At 46.0% G+C, this 16,357-nt stretch overlaps 6 protein-coding genes and 1 non-coding gene across 7 annotated transcripts; 4 read left to right on the top strand and 3 right to left on the bottom strand.

Annotated features, from left to right (window-relative positions):
* Nucleotides 1–171: 171 nt before the first annotated feature.
* Nucleotides 172–1,611, top strand: JR316_0002439 (uncharacterized protein; the record flags this gene model as incomplete). Its single annotated transcript, XM_047888231.1, has 1 exon — nt 172–1,611. The coding sequence occupies one exon, from the start codon at nt 172–174 to the stop codon at nt 1,609–1,611; it is 1,440 nt and encodes a 479-aa protein (XP_047753154.1).
* A 271-nt stretch (nt 1,612–1,882) lies between these two features.
* On the bottom strand, nt 1,883–3,107 carry JR316_0002438 (putative mitochondrial carrier C4G9.20c; the record flags this gene model as incomplete). The annotated part of the gene is made up of 7 exons (XM_047888230.1): nt 1,883–1,952; nt 2,007–2,176; nt 2,234–2,490; nt 2,543–2,759; nt 2,811–2,903; nt 2,964–2,999; nt 3,054–3,107. 7 exons carry the CDS (start codon nt 3,105–3,107, stop codon nt 1,883–1,885), a joined length of 897 nt encoding a protein of 298 aa, XP_047753153.1.
* Nucleotides 3,108–3,476: 369 nt separating this feature from the next.
* Nucleotides 3,477–5,399, top strand: JR316_0002437 (Transcriptional regulator CRZ1; the record flags this gene model as incomplete). Its single annotated transcript, XM_047888229.1, has 1 exon — nt 3,477–5,399. The coding sequence occupies one exon, from the start codon at nt 3,477–3,479 to the stop codon at nt 5,397–5,399; it is 1,923 nt and encodes a 640-aa protein (XP_047753152.1).
* A 2,298-nt stretch (nt 5,400–7,697) lies between these two features.
* On the bottom strand, nt 7,698–10,471 carry JR316_0002436 (Chitinase A1; the record flags this gene model as incomplete). The annotated part of the gene is made up of 10 exons (XM_047888228.1): nt 7,698–7,864; nt 7,925–8,081; nt 8,130–8,787; nt 8,845–8,990; nt 9,052–9,139; nt 9,224–9,328; nt 9,883–10,058; nt 10,116–10,211; nt 10,270–10,320; nt 10,376–10,471. The coding sequence occupies 10 exons, from the start codon at nt 10,469–10,471 to the stop codon at nt 7,698–7,700; spliced, it is 1,740 nt and encodes a 579-aa protein (XP_047753151.1).
* Nucleotides 10,472–11,611: 1,140 nt separating this feature from the next.
* On the top strand, nt 11,612–13,119 carry JR316_0002435 (Cysteine synthase 2; the record flags this gene model as incomplete). Its single annotated transcript, XM_047888227.1, has 9 exons — nt 11,612–11,710; nt 11,817–12,038; nt 12,096–12,189; nt 12,251–12,354; nt 12,411–12,493; nt 12,551–12,613; nt 12,674–12,826; nt 12,887–12,917; nt 13,015–13,119. 9 exons carry the CDS (start codon nt 11,612–11,614, stop codon nt 13,117–13,119), a joined length of 954 nt encoding a protein of 317 aa, XP_047753150.1.
* An 83-nt stretch (nt 13,120–13,202) lies between these two features.
* On the bottom strand, nt 13,203–14,902 carry JR316_0002434 (GPI transamidase component GAB1; the record flags this gene model as incomplete). The annotated part of the gene is made up of 9 exons (XM_047888226.1): nt 13,203–13,432; nt 13,494–13,618; nt 13,672–13,715; nt 13,768–13,867; nt 13,922–14,180; nt 14,233–14,333; nt 14,391–14,557; nt 14,617–14,681; nt 14,740–14,902. 9 exons carry the CDS (start codon nt 14,900–14,902, stop codon nt 13,203–13,205), a joined length of 1,254 nt encoding a protein of 417 aa, XP_047753149.1.
* Nucleotides 14,903–15,006: 104 nt separating this feature from the next.
* Nucleotides 15,007–15,080, top strand: JR316_0002433. The gene has a single exon. It is a non-coding gene; the product is annotated as a tRNA-Val (tRNA).
* Nucleotides 15,081–16,357: the final 1,277 nt, after the last annotated feature.

The following is a 16,357-nucleotide window of genomic DNA, read 5'->3' as shown; positions in this document are numbered from 1 at the left end:
TCCGAACGTATTTGCAGTTATTTGTGCAGTCGACAAATATAGGAGGCTAATATAGCCAATGTCACGTCGGCACTCTTTGTTTCTGACTCTTCTCAATATCATGTTGGATGTCTTCCATCGGTTGCGGAATCTAATATACTGCTCCTCCGCCTGGTAAATATCTCTTTCCGAATGTTGTCAAATGTCGTCACAGGGTCCTTACTTCGAAGCAGTCCCCTCAAGTTAACCACTCCTTCCTGGCCAAAGATGTCATTAACCCCTGAGTGCGATTGTGAACACACACAACCGATTACAACATACTACCACCGGAGAACAGTCACTCCTCAATTGCCACCAGAGCTGTGGTTGGAAATATTTGAATTCGCTACTTATGTCCACAGTCAATCTACCATTACACCCCTCGACCCTTTTACCCCAAGACATGTCTGCAGAAGTGCTCTGGGTGCCAACTCACCCTCATTGGCATCGCGAACAAAGCTCGTACTTGTGCTTGTATCTAAAGAGTGGAGGAACATTGCGTTGCAACTGCTATACCGGCATATCGAAGTACGCAGCATCCATCGTGCCCAACTCATTCTCAGGGCTTTGCAACACGGCGTGTCAAACCACGAGCCTTATGGACAATGGACGCGCCACATTGAGATCTTCACGTTCACGCGCGGTGCTAATGACATAAGATATTTGCATGCAATCTACAAGATCCTCGAATTATGTCCAGAGCTCAGGATCTTGAGCGGAAACTGGACAAATCTTATTCATGTCGACTTTCTGCAGGCGGTAGCGAAACTTCTTGGCCCTTCACTGCGTGCATTGTTTTGGAAAGAAACAACCCCCAAGCCATTACGACAATCTAAATTTCTTACAGCTACAACGCCAGAATTTTTGGGAGCCTTCCAATCCCTCCGTACTCTTGACCTCCATCATTTTCTGGGAAGCGAGCCAAACACTTGGTCAGAACCACCCACACCAAAATTACCATACCTTCAAGATCTCATTCTGTCCATGCGTCCTGAATGTTTAAAAGTTGCGACTTTCATAGCAATGCCATCGCTGAGAAACCTCACTCTTCAAACCACCGGTTGGTGCATTGAGAGCGAGAAGCTCTTGGCCAATTTTCTGAAGATAAACGGGGCGTTCATAACAACAGTTGACGTCCCGCTCCCACTAGAATTTGAAACCGAATCCCAAATACGCGAACCAACAACACCATACGTTAACGTCAATATATTCCTTAATCAAGATTTATGTCCCATATTGGACACCATTTCCTTCCCTGCAAATGCAATGCAAATTACTTCTCATATCCATCGTACTCTTCGTCGTATAGGTTTTAGAGGCTGCAAACTCGACGGGCTATATCCCCAGAAATCTTCAACTCTGCGAGACCATTTAATGGCGATCAACTTCGATAAATATCCCAGACTTCAGGTTATACAAATTATAGGCTTTCTAGTCGACGCACATGCAGAAAGAATCGCCCGAGATATCTTTATTTGGTGGGCAGAGCGGTTCGAATCTGAAATGGGAGTAGCCTTCCTTGATGGAGAAGCTGTGCTGTGGCAATATGACGTGGATCAAGACAAAATTGCCCCTACCCCAATTGAAGGTTGAGGTCGATCCCACAATCTTTCGAAGGATGCTTTATTAAACAGTTGTGCGAGAAGCAGGATTAGAAGTTGTACAACAAAAAACCTATAATCATCAATTACGTGTTAAATGCCTGTCTATATCCTGTCTAGCCATTCTAGTGCTCGAGGATGGTGTGTGTTGGGGGCATATTATTGCATGGTTATGAAAGGGTATACTACTGAGTGCCCAGCGGAAATTGATAATAAAACCATTCAAATATTGTCTGCGCAGCTTTGACAGCCATGAGAAGTAATCATAGTTTATCCAGTACACGCATGGCCATTTCGAACCCTACGAAGGTGGCACCATTTGCGAAAGGCGAACTGTAACACGAGCGTAAGTGCATGTGTTTAGTTTTTTAACTTTAATTGACATACCGGATCAGTGTCGGGACTATTCCTCGAATGAAAGCACCAGGCCCTTCAGTTCGCCAGACAGTGCGCACACAATCCAGTGTAGATTTATATTTCTGGCCAGTGGCTGGCGAGAATCCATCCGTTTGCATTCGAGACTTGATCATATCGATGGGGTAAATGATGGCCCATAGCTAATGTTATTGGTTTTTAGTCAATTAGAACCATTTAATGAAATGCTGAAGGCTCACAGCGTATCCAGCAGCAGCACCATATCCAACTGCATTGATGAGGGGAATTTCATCTCGTCTGATGTTCTTCTTGGCCATCTCTCGTTGGACTAGCTTCTCGTATGTCAAGAAATAGACACCATAACCGGAAGCTTCACGCAACAGGGTAACAGCTTGTCCCTTGTAAATGCCAGCAATACCACTTTGCCCGTAAATTTTCTTGATAGCATCCCAAGGACCATTATACAGAGGGTTGGTATTTGACTGAGTCTGTAATCCTGACGGGTGCGTGTTAGCGAAAAAAAAAGGTACTTGGGATTAGCAACTCACGAATACGGATGTGTTCTACGGGCCCTGAAACGACACCATTTGAGAGACCAGCAAAAACACCAGCTGCAAATAATTGTTGTCCAGTCAGTACCTTTCCTCCTTCTCCTCCTCTCCCAAGGGCGACATTCTGGGAAGCAAATATTCTTTTGGCGTATTCTAGAGCGCCAAATTGGATGGACACGCAAACACCAATGCCCAGAAGCGGTGTCAAGGTGCCCTGAAATAACTTCAGAAGTGGCCCTCTCTGGGTTCACATGGTGCGCAATACCTTGTAGAATGCCAAGGGACCTTCGTTTTTCAATATTCCGCCGGCACAGTGCACCATTCCATTGTATGTCCCTTTGGGCGCAGTTTGCATACGCTATGGGAGAACAGCATTGAATGGGAATGGAAGATGGACAAGAATTTATGGCTAACTGACCACTTTGACAATGTCAAATGGCTGGCCCACGAGCACCTAAAACGACCATGTGAACTGGAGATCATGCATCAAACATACGGTCAAACCGACCTGGGCAATTCCACCAGCGGTCCCAGCGGTCAAATCCTTTACGGTCTTCGACATTGTCACTGGCGAGAAGAAGGATGGCGAAACGTGCTCAAGGCTCTGCCAGCTGCAAGTGTACGATTTTTATAAAAACTTTGATTCGGCAATACTTTGCAGGGTGCACTGATCGGCGCGTCACAAATTTGTACAAATCAAGCTGATAAGATAAACCAACGGCTTTAGATTCAATCAAGTACAACTCCGCCCCTTCCTAAACAAGACTCCCATTCATCCAAACTAGTCGGCCACAAAATTTGGCGGCGCCCTTTACTCTCTTTTCCAACCTCGCATTCGTATCGGGTGCACGCGACAATAGGTTAGTCATAATTGCTACAAACTTGGGTCAGGGTGTTAATGGAAGAGCCACCCCCCAATATTTCGACGGACATGGACACGGGTGAGCAGCCTGAGGAAGAATGGGATGACGATGAGGACTATGACGATGACGATGATGCCGACATCGATGCTGAAGCTCAAGAGATAGCCAGAAGACTAGGAGAGCAACTTTGGGCAGATATTACCAAGGTCACCGCAGAGAATGCTGCTTCGGCTGAAACTGTGCCCATCCCTATTGAAGGGCGAAATATTCCTACAGCCAGTGGGGGTTCGCATGCGGCTGCTGCACAGGTTATTTCTCATCTACCGCGTAAAGAGGAGGCTATCGTCGCCACTATGAAAGCTATTCTCACTCTTGTAGAGAATGACCCACTTGCCAAAAGCACCCTTGTATCCACCACCATACCTAATGGGCCAAATGTTCATGATATCCTGTTGCAATGTAGTACCCTTGGGACCATCTCTAGCGGCATTGCAGGACCGTTGAGTCAAGTTATTGTCACTTTGGCACGGTCCACAAGCCTATTCGGGAATTTGAAGCAATCTAATGCGTCTGCCATCCAACTAGACAAAGGAAAACGTAAACGGGAGTTCGATGACGGAAATTATCAACCTACCTACGCCTTCAAACGTCCGTACATGCCAGATTTTGACCTTCAGAATCAGGTTGTGGAAGCCGTGCGTATCATCTCACAAGCGCTCGGGACTTCACCTTCACAGGCCCTCGACCCTGCTTTAGTGTCTTCTATTCGCCTTCAATTGCACCAGGTCTTCCTGTTTGCTGTGACGTCTGCAGCTGTTGCTGGCCCTACTATGCATGCACTACAAGAAATTGGCGGGTTAATTCAGGTCATTGGTGTGCTCAGTGGAATCCAAATTGGGCACTCACCGGACAATATCCCTCACCCACATGGGCAATCGTTTGGCGCAAATGCTTCTTATCCATGGAGTCAAAATCAGCACTCCGCGACTACAGACATTGGTACAGCTGTTTACCCGTGCCTCGTTGTTGGTTGCCACAAAGTCTTTTCCCGATTATACACTCTACGTGCACATCAACGAAGCCATGCTTCACATCGACCATACCGTTGCAGTGTCTGTCCCGCCTCTTTTGCTCGAAACCATGACCTGAAACGGCATCTGAAACTTCACGACAAAAAGGCATGGAAGTGCGAGGGCTGCCATAAAATTTTTTCTAGAAGAGATGCTATCAAACGCCATAAAACAGGGACAAAAAATCGGGGGCCCAAGAGCGAAATCTGCTTAATGGCAGACATTATCGAGGTCCAGTTGGACGGCGAAGAGGGCGAGGACACTTTGAGGGAGGAAAGAAGGGCCAAAATATGGAATGGGATCGTTGTTAACGAGGCGTCGGGTGTGTCGACTTCCAATATTCAGAACCATTTCCGAGATATCAAGACCATCGACGAAGGGGAGATTAACCCAGCCGTCATAGCACATATCCAAAGCTCCGTGCTTGGTCTGCACGGTCTCCTCCAGGTTCTGGTCGGGAATGCTCTGGGAAACCCTGTTGGGCATCCGTCGACAGTACCCATGGACCCATCAGCAGGTCAAGCAACTTTGGCGAGTGTTATCGCCCGTGCTCAATCACAGAGTATACCTGCCTCCACGTTTGTAACTTCTCCTCTTTCAGGAAATGGCACTTTCGGAGAGGCGTCTGATAATTCTGTGGGAACCAATGCGCCCACTTCAGATGAAAACTTGGTCCTGCCTCAAACGGCGGGAGAGAATCCGGAGATCCCTCAACCACCACACACTTCCCTATCTATGTACGGTCTTTCTGACGAACAGGCCCAGCTTCTGGAAATTGCGATTGCCAGTGCTGCATCTGCCGCGCAAGCCCAGGCTGAAGCTGAGGCAGCTCTCGAGGAAGAGGAAGAGGATTACGATCAGGATGACAATGACTACGATGACAGCGAGATGGAACAAGATAAAGAACCCGTTCCGGAGTGAGTATTATATTGGGCCGAGAAGAATGTACAGGAAAGCAGGTTCGTTCTTTCAATCTTTGATTTGCTACAGTAAACTTTGACGGGATAAATAATTTCAACGTCAGAAACAGGAACCACACTCGTGGACAACGTTCAAAAAGTGGTCGGCATGACATATCTGCTCCGAAGTCGAAGATAATGAGCAGATATGTTTGCAATCGCGCTGTAGGGTGCTCAAATGTCAGTAAGACAGAACAATGCGCAAGCAATATAGGAGCCGCGCTTACCCGACATACGGCCCGCCGCGCAACGGCTACATCTTTGTCTTTGCATCTGGTAGTCTTGCCGGCGTATTATACCGCGCCTTCACCTCTGCGTCAATCTTTCTCCACTTTTCTTGATTTTCTCGCGTTTCTCTTTTCCATGCCTCCAAAATTGCTTGAGCAGGGGTGATTGTTGGGCTTGATGGGCAAACCTGTTTCCGCACGTTCTGCGGTGATGGTGAATCGGATGTCATCTGTGCATGGATTGAAGCATACAACGCTTGAGAAAGGAGCGATGAGATGCGCAAGGGGTGAAGAGTGCGTACAACGGTAACGAGCGCTTCGTCAAAAATGTGATTGGGAACAATGCCTGTCCATTCTTATATCAGAATTACGGCCAAGGGGTGAGGCAGAATGCAAGGACTTGTGCTGGAGCTCGTTGAACGGGCAACTGGTCGGACGTATCTTTCACACCTGCAAAATTGCAGAACAAAGGGTATCCTATATCAGGCAAGTTCAAAGGATGTTACAAGGACAGACGCGATCTCGACATGCCTTTTCGGGCTTCGGGATCAAGCGTTAGTGTAGGCAAAGCGGACAATGGAGCGAGGGCTACTAGGATTGGGGGATTTTAATTTTGTGAAATAGGCGGATAAGGAACAAGAATAATATTCTGGTTATAAAACGCGAGTTTGCGAGGAATGCGGATAACACATTTGAGGGCCTGAGATAGAATTGATGGCTTATGGATTTTGGCTTGACACGGAATTGATGGCTATACCTCACCAGAGACTCATGTTTACGGCGAGGCAATTAGCATGCCCTATTCTCGAATCGTGTCAGAGGGGCGTCGCAACCTCGGATTAACTTGTAACGAAGCTGGGAAATGGTTCAGTGGGGAGGTATTCTGGTACCTGATGGCCCAATAACTCAGAGGCAGTAGCACCCTTCCTTTTCGTGCATTTTGGGAGAATCAGGTTCCATGGAACATATCGCAGATTCGTAAGTTACCCGGTCGTACTTGCACACCTGTCCCAAGAATGTGCCACTTCCCCGCGTTCGGAGACATTAGCTCTTTCGAGCTTAATGACAAGGTCCGTAAATATCTCGAGAAAAACACAAGAGTGCCCATATTTATCAAACTGGCGTAGTTCTGCATGCAGGCTATGAACCCCGGACGCACGAAGAGGTGATCTGTATGAAGCCGGAATTCGAGAAAATGCTCCATTGCTGCCGTAACATCGATGTGATTTTGGCAACCTCGACGCGTAACACAAGATATTGAAGTCGAGCAAAGCTCGTCCAGACGAAGTCAATTGGTAGGTCCAAGTAGATATGTCAGGACACATACGAAGGCGTATAACGTTATAGCGTCATAGCCCACAGTACTTTTGACGCGCTTAGGACCAACAGATATGCATCGTGGCCACGACGCCTTGCCCACACGCGCGCCACAGAAACTAATGTAGTTTTGATGCGGCATGCCCCGACCGTTCAAGCGAGTGTTTTTTGGAGCTGCTCCGCCGTACATAGCTTATCATCTACCTTTCTAGAATGGAGGGCTTGTATTTTCGCGTCAGCTGGTTATCTACGAGCTTGTATCCATGAATCAGCGCCGACCATCCAGATGGTCAGAAAATATGATGATATGATGCTCCGATGAATATGTATCACCTCCCGGCTGAGATGTGCTCATCATCAAGAGAGAGAAGTAGACGTTGAAGGAGAGGCGCATCAAGTGAAAGAGACCAAATTTATGTCAATGTTGTCCTAAATGAGCAGAGTCGACGCCGCCTGAAAATACATGATACCGTGACATTTTATTAACAGCCCCCGATCTTTTGGGCAGAAATGATGCAAGAAAATAAATATCATCGAGGAACATTTCATCCCATGAGGCAAGCTAATCGGCAACTCCGAGTATTTTAAAAGTTATACAGCTATGATTGTGATGTGTCAGGAAGTTTAAGTTGACTATTCAACGCACCCTCCGTGCAACGGGTACTAAAATCCACTTCATGTCCGTCTTGATCTCGTATGGCCGAATGTACGTTATGTTACGAGGCGTAAAGCGCGATGACCACCAAGAACAACAGGGCATGCCACACCGCTTGTGCGCCCTCGAGGCGCTCTGAGAAGCCAGAGGAATGAGGCAGATTATTGCCTCCTTGAGTCGTGTTCCACGACGAGACCAAGTTTGGCCCGCCATTCTGGGTCGCATTCACTAAACGCATTTAATTTTTCGTAAAAATGTGTCGGGGTTGCGTTGAAATCAGGGACTTACGAATAGAATCCAGTAAAGTGTCATTGAAGTCCCCACCCGCTTCCCAAATCGCAAACCCCTTTAAACCGGCCGCTTGGATGAAACCGCCTTTGATGGCGAACGACTGCGCATTATCATACGAGACGTAAATACCACTTGTCTTGTTATACAGGGAAGGCTATTCGGAAGGATAAGCAAAATTCTTGTAGAGTTTCAACCGACTTACTGTTTGACTGCAATTATCGAAACGGGATAGAATACCATCTTTCACTGAGCCATCTTGGTTCAAGAAGCCCTCCTCCATCAAACCCCAGTAAGTATAGATGCCACCAGGGCCTTCCAAAACACCGCAGACGTCTAATCCGCCATCACCGTCCCACCTATCACCACGGCGTGACGCATTGACAGCATAGGGGGGATAATACAGAAATTGTGGGTTCTGGAGCGTCGTATTGGAACCTCCAAGATAAGGAATGGCAGCAACAAACGAATGGCCATAAGCAGGTACACCGAGGACAATTTGGTGCGCGGGCATCCCTGCAGATGTCCAGTCTTTGACCGCTGAGACAGCAGAGCCAAAGCGCGCCCCAACAGGTGCACATGAATCGTCCAAAGGTGAACTTGGACCAGCTCCTACGGAGGCGTTGGACTTAACATCATAATTCATGATGGCGATATAATCCAACACTTGACTGAATTCAGAGATGTTCATCGATGGCAAGCCCGTGGAATCCACCCATGGAGTATCGAAAGTCGCGGCAGAAAGAATAAGATTCTTCCCCGTTGGTGTGTTGCGAAGTTCATGGAGGAAAGCAAGGAAGTTATTGGTGTCGTTGGGATCAACAAGGTTACATCCAATACCCTGTATACCTGGAAACTCCCAGCTGTTTAAGCGATCAATCAGTTCCTACGGCGAATTTATACACAACGAAACTACGCACTCGAAATCCACACCATCAAGGTTGTATTTTTCGGCCAGGGAAGTGACAGTTTTTACGAACGCTGTCCGATTAGTGGCTGTCCTCACGTTCGAAGAAAAATAGCGGGAACCGGTCCAGCCACCTATAGAAATGCTGGCTTTCACACCCTATTGGAAGACAAAAGGTTATTTTCGCACAGCAAATTTAGAAGAGGTTGGAGTAATTCACATGTTGTTTAGCCAAGGAAACAAATTGCGGGAGCAGCTTGACGTCCGAGGAATCCAAAGAGAGGATGTTGACGTCTGGGGTTGTGATACTGTAGAAACGTTGAGAGATTAAGAATTTGAGAAACCGATTAGAGGTTGAATTAATGATCGCAAGCAACGGAGACACGACTCACGCAAATGCATAAGTTAAGTGAGTGTATTTCGACCAGCTAACATTGGATAGTGGAAAATCTGTCGCATGCCAGCCTGTGTACCATGCCGCAGAAATAGTAGAGTTGCTACGAGTTATAGTGGTGTTAAAAGTATCGAGAGCGACGACGGTGGTTGTCAAAAGGGAGAGAGGAAGCAGCAACAGGTTTAACATCTTGATTGAGAAGATTGTATGCAGTGGGTCATAAAGGAGACAAGGAGAATGCAAAAGCTCTTTAAGCGGGTGGATGGAGCTTTATGAGGCCATAACGAAGGAGTCGGAGTGGTCACCGCTGGTGCTAAAAAGAATAATTTATACCGTGATGTAAGTAGGTAGCGCCGCCTGCGAAGATGCTGCAATTTCATTTTTAGCATGACTGCCCGACCGCATGTGATCCCCTTTATCCACCGTTGTTGCACGGAGCAACAGCAGAGTAATATTGCAAGAGCTGCGTAGGAAATCAAGGTGGTGTTCAGAAGACAAGGTACAGACACATGTACAGAAATGAGCCTCCGAAAAACCATTCATCATACAACACTTAACTCAACGTTCATGTGAATTGTACCAACGTGTTAAGTATGAGGAAATTAAACAGATTGCAAGTACAAGTACGATACAACAACGTTGCTTCATATCTACAACAAACTGCGAGCAATGTCATCTCCCTCAACAAGAAGACAAGGTCCTCCATAGATTACTTTGTCCTCTAGACCATTCGCCTTGACATAGTCAATAACGGCATCATCTTCCGCTCCAGGTTGGAGCCAAAGTGCAGGAACTTCAAGGTCTTTAGCCTGCTGCAAAATTGAGAGGGTAACCTGTGTATTCAGGCATTAGTAACCGATGGCTAACGAGTGCATCACGCTGAATCCTACCTTTGGAGGGGTTATAATAGAAATACTGGTCTCCTTTGGTGAAGGCAATTCACCGATAGTGGGGATGGTAGACAGTCCTTCCAATTCTTTTTCTTTCTGTTGGGTACATGATGAATAGGTATGGCCACCAACACATCAGATATCGAAATCCTACGGGGTGAACTGGCGTGACATTAAATGTACGAGCCTGGTACCATTTGAGAATCTATGCAATCCATATAAGCTGCTCTCTTGTGAAAGGAAACTGGGGGAGGACTCACTCTTGTTCCATACTTGGTGGTATCCTTCGACGCGCCGACAACAGCAAAATAAGGCGCGGCTAAGAAGGTCTTTTTGACGGGGGTGATGTTGGACATACTGAAGAAACGTTTTCTGAATGATATGAGAGCACTGATTTTCGCTGGCATGGACAGAGGATCTTTATATCAGAGTTCCCAAGTCAAGTGACGAATGGTATGATTTTAGTCAGACTATCGCGTCACCGACATGGGCCATGCGAACGACTTCGATAAGTGCACTCGGATCCATTCATTCCTAAGATGACAAGCGCAAGTCGTGATGCTACTACGACCGACTCAGTTTTTCCTGGGAACTCGATATGTGGCGAATAAACAGTTGAAAGTTGGATTGCAACCCAAAATAGGGGTCACTTTTTGTCCCGCGCATGAGCGGACATATCGGCCCGGTGCCGCGACATATCCGGCGACGCGTTTGTTTGGTGGAGCACAACCGCCATGGCTTGGACATCTATCATCGTCCCAGAATCGCTGTTGTCGTGGCTGCGTTGGCCATCTCGATCTGCAACTAAACATTTTCTGATTGGTGTCTTTATTGGTTTCTCGTTCTCTCTGACTTCGACATCTCTCGCATTCTATTGGCAACAGCGCAGGAAGGATAGACACATTCCAAATTTTTCGCCGCGTCCGATTGAATTACGAAGCGATGAGGTTGTAAAAGGAGTCACAGGTCTTATAGGTAGCTCTGAATACTATCAAAACTGCTGTAAACTGTTCATCTTTTTGCTGCTAAACAGGAAACACGCCGTTGGTCAGAATTAATTCCTTAAGCAATGCTCTCGGTATAGAGATTCTGGGTAAAGCCGAGGTAAACATTCTATAAACTTCTGTAAACCCTTGTTTCGTCTTACCCGAGATAATAGTTTCTGAATATCGGTGGAAGCGTTAAAGATCGCGTAGCATTGCAAAGTATGTTTTGATTGCAACAGCCATATACACATTTCAACAAGACAATCTGCAGTGATAAATGATGCAGAGAGGGAAGGCCTCATCAGGCCGTACACTGGCTCGCGTATATTTGAAGGCACCGTTGGATCTACTGGCATTTCAATAGCCACTATTGCTCGTGCTAGGCAAGTGTTGTTATTTAATTTGATACACCTTGATATTAAATGAGCACAGAGGTTACGAAACGAGTTTGTATCAAAATCTTCAAGGGAAAATAGTTGCCTAAATGATGACTATTATCTAGCTATCATCATGCCCGACGATGTGGCAGAGGAAAAAGTCAAAGCCTTACAAGCATTGGGTGCGGAGGTGCAAAAAGTCAGGCCTGCCAGTATCGTCGACAAAAAACAGGTCCGTGTAAACGTTTTTAAGCATGACCACAGTACTTACTTGAATTTTAGTATGTCGTAAGTCCAGCTTTTTTCATGATCGTTCCTTGTATGCTGAAGTGCATTAGAATCTGGCAAAGCAGCAAGCCAGCAATTATGGACAAACTGACATCATCGATGAGAAAAATCTTGAAATGAACATCAGACATATCTCGCATACCTTTGAATCGCCATCTACCTCCGTTTTGGTTGCAGAGCCCCCTCAACACGTACATTTTGAGGAGAGTCAAGGAAACGGGCTCAGCAATGATAACAACCAGGCTAGAGGATATTTTGCTGATCAATTTGAGGTTAGATACTTTCATTCACAAGCCCAGGAACTATCCAACTCTAACATATTCTTTCAGAATAAGAGTAATTTCTATGCTCATTACAACGGAACCGGCCCAGAAATTTGGAGACAGACAAGCGGCCGTATCGATGCATTCGTTGCAGGTGCCGGTACGATCTACCGTCGTATACTGTCAGATGTACGACATTTTTGATTTACTTGTGTACATAGGCACTGGAGGTACTGTCGCTGGAACTGGCCAATATCTGAAATCCATGAACCAAGACCTACTGGTCGCGATTGCAGACCCAGATGGTAGTGGATTATACAACAAGGTATGTGGCGCATTTTCTTGTCATCCTGTAATTGAGATTGGGACAATGTATTTCAGGTAAAATACGGTGTGATGTTTGACCGTAAAGAAAGCGAAGGTACCAAACGGCGGCATCAGGTAGACACGGTCGTGGAAGGCATGTAAGTGGATACCTCAACCCCAACCCTCTTTACCACCAATGCTGATTATGTGCAAAGAGGTATAAACCGACTGACGCGTAATATTGAATTGGCCCTTCCTATTCTCGATGATGCCTTTCGGTAAATTTCGCACCTTGTGCCCTTTTCTGATTACTGATGGAAACATTCGCCGGTTCTCAGGATAACGGACGCAGAGGCTGTAGCAATGTCGCGGTATCTCGTGAAACATGACGGGCTCTTTTTAGGGTCGAGTAGTGCATGCAATCTCGTAGCGTGTGTTAAGTTGGCCAAGCAAAAAGGGTGGACGCATGGAAAGACAATTGTCACTATCCTGTATGTTCTCGACATCCCGAACCCTACACTTCTTTATGACACCATGCTTTTATTTAACAGTTGTGACTCTGGAACGCGCCATTATTCCAAGGTGGGTTTCTTGCCATATCCCCTTGAATCTGTGCTTATAGTTGCAACTTTAATACAGTTCTGGTATGTTTTTGACCTGATAATGCACCAAGAACAAGAACTCTCATGCTACACCTAGGAACGATGACTACCTCCGTAATGCCAATATTCCTATTGACCCCAAGATTATGGAAGATATGTTGCAGACTGATTCGCGACCATAACCTGATTAGTCTTACACCTTATCAAATCCTGACAAGCTGGGTAAATCGCTCGTCAGGTAGCGTAAATTTACAAAACTTGGCATCTACTCCTGCACTATCGAATATCCTTCAACATGAGGCCCAATTGCTATTCTCAGCCCCGGCCAAATGCAATCCACGAGAGCAGCCCCATTGGCACACGCGAAAACTAGCGTTGATGCGTAGAAAAAATTAGCGTTTCCTGTCCCTTGGCTCAGCCATAAATGGTGGAACAGTGGCATCAGGAGAGATGCATGAAGATGAAGAAGCACGGTGACTATGGGGTAACGCATATCTAGAATAGAAAAAGCTCAGATATCATCCCTTTAATTTGGGATGACATGATCGATACTTACATGGGTATATTTCCGGAAAAATAGCGAATACGGTGAGGAAAAGGCCAGGGTCTGAAAGCGTTGTATATGGTTTGAATGTCCCCAGGATGCCTAGCATGATGAACACCGCGTAGAGGGCATCGTGTCTTAAATGATAAACTGAGTCAACTTGAAGAATAAATGAATATGAAGGGCATACTGGAACTTGAGGCAAACAGGCACGACATAAATGAATAGGTGGACCTGTGACAAAAGTGAGATCCAAATACATTTTGGTAAGCGATAAAAGACATACAGTGAATACCATCAAGAAAAATGGGCGGAAATGATCAAACATCTCGGTGAAGAAATACCACCAAAGGCCTGTATTAGGGGCTAAATCGGGTAGCGTTAATCTAGCGGAATAGAATTAATTATTTTGTCAACAGATTGGACCATCATGAACTTACGTTGCACCCCAAGTCTGCGGTATCCATGACCAGCTCCCTGCAACGAAGGTTGAGATCAACGTGAGGATACCCATGTAAAATAGAAATTCTCCAAGAAGGGGATATGCTTTCTTGAGAGGCGTCGACAGCGGTTTGGGTGAGGCGATGTGCGAGTGAGGGTCGGTGATGAGAAGTAGAAGAATGGGCAAGAGCATTACACCCGACGAGAAAGATAGGTGAATTACAGAAGATAATAGGAATAACGAGGCTGATGCTTTGCCTGGAGACACGCCGTTAATTAGAGTGATAGGGTAAGGAGACATTGGTCGCACCATTACATGCGAACATTATTGAAAGCAGTAGTGCAGTATTTTCAAGTGAAGATGTTGACAATGCTAGTGAAGGGAGGAATAAATATGGATTCAAGAGGTAACTTCATCTAGTGGTTAGATATGTCTATGGCGACTGCAAGAGGTTGGGACAAGCTCACGATGCTGCGACCAACAGGTCCCTTGAACTCCTTCTAAGATTTTGCCGGGCTCTCCATATTTCAACCAAAGCCCATGCGCCTACGGCATCGCTTGCTGTCCACAGCGCAGACGCAAGTCTCCTCGAACTTGGTAGAACCGTCGCAAAGAAGGAAAGAAGGAGTGGGGACTATTAGGCTGAACCTGAGTAACCTAGTATGGGTTGTAATCAAGAGGTTTGGCGCGTACGTGACGAAACGATCCTCCCGAGTAAGGATCTATGTCATGATTGAAAAGGAATATTCCTTCTTTTACTAGTAAGAGTCCTGTTTATTGAGAAAAACCAGAAGGAATTGATGACGAAATTCGCACATTGAGAAAACGAAGTCAATGGAGAGGACAATTGTTGATCGTTCTTCAAGATTTCAGAAACGTCAGTAAATGATATCCAAAGTCTAACGGCAATTAAAAGAAAGAAAATGGGAGTAAATGAGGAGTGTTCTGGTGACGACGGTCTTTTCGACGTGGGGGACATAACTGACTCTATTGGGTTCACGCGCTGAACTTCAAGGGAGGTGCGCCAGTGGTTTCGCACGACATAATGTAAATTTGTATTTTAATATTTGTATACTTGATGTCGGTTCGATGGCGTAGTTGGTTATCGCATCTGTCTAACACACAGAAGGTCCTCAGTTCGAGCCTGGGTCGAATCACATTTTTGCTTTCTTCGAAGATGAATCTATGACCTGCGCATTCCTTGACACACATATTTTATCACTTGAAAACACCTGGCTGGCCACATATATTGCTATATATATTGTACTCTTTTGCGGGTTCCCAATAATTTGTGGTCAACTATGCCGCCTTTGGTCGCAACCGCATTAAGACGTACCTTGAAGTTGACAGGCTGGTTGTTTGCGCTCTTGTATCTTACAGTCATTGATCATTTACTGCAATTGTTTCGCTCCTTTCCTATCCTCATTTAACATGTTCATACGCTATCGTTGCTCTTCTCAGGCTTTTCTTTACAACGGCAATTACATACACATAATCAACCCTTAGTGTCTTGGGCCCCTCGTTAGACGCGACACTAGCAAGACGCTATCCAATCCAATTTGATATCCCACAATCTGCGACTCAGCGGTGTCTTCACCCTCCTTCACACTTTCTCTCGTCAATCGTAACTATCCTTGCATTGAAGTCGTTTCCAGTCTCTGCCCTTTTCAAGGCGTACATTGATGACGTCGCTGGCGCTTAGAGAATCGATTGCCCAGATTACCTGAAGGGACGAAGTACTCTTATACCATTGCCCCAGAGGATCCCTAAACCCCACTGCTACTGTCCGTATGCCTCTCATGTCTATCCCAATTCCCATGTTCTTCTACAAACACCTGTTGCAACAAACTTCTTCCAAGGCTTGGCTACTTCTTGTCGGGGTGTCTGGGAATTATTCAATTCGGATCTTCTCCAGTTTGCTCGTTACCATGAAATTCCTTCATGCAACATGCGCTTGGACTTAGATTTACATGATATCATTGACAGCAATGTCAGTAAAGTTACTCTACTTGGTATCCAGTAACCCTTGACCCCGTGGCAATGGCGATACTTCAATCAACGACACGAAGCCTCGACCTTTACTGCGAAAATTTCTTGTTTGCCTGTGGGGTAATAGAAGCTCTTCGACATCGCAAAGGGCGGATCTACTTAAGCGAAGATGACTGTTATACCAGGGTCCGGTGCCGTGGAATTCATAGACAACCGGGCAGAGGTAAAAGTATGATAAAGATAGAATCCGCTAGGTCATGGTCCTTTATACTATACACGAGGTGCGGGCATCTTTCTGAAAAACCTTTCGGAGCCCACTAAATGTACCAACTTTGGACTTTACATCAAGACAGTGTCTCCGAGCCATGCAAGCGAAAGAACTTGGTGGTTGACTGCTGGCGCGAGGCTGGCTCGGTGAACCTTGATGCAAACACTCCGCGAAGAG

The sequence above is a fragment of the Psilocybe cubensis genome, chromosome 2, assembly GCF_017499595.1.
Source record: "Psilocybe cubensis strain MGC-MH-2018 chromosome 2, whole genome shotgun sequence".
NCBI lineage: Eukaryota > Fungi > Basidiomycota > Agaricomycetes > Agaricales > Agrocybaceae > Psilocybe > Psilocybe cubensis.
The sequence above is the reverse complement of the archived record's forward strand: the minus strand, read 5'-3'. Positions and strand labels throughout refer to the sequence as shown.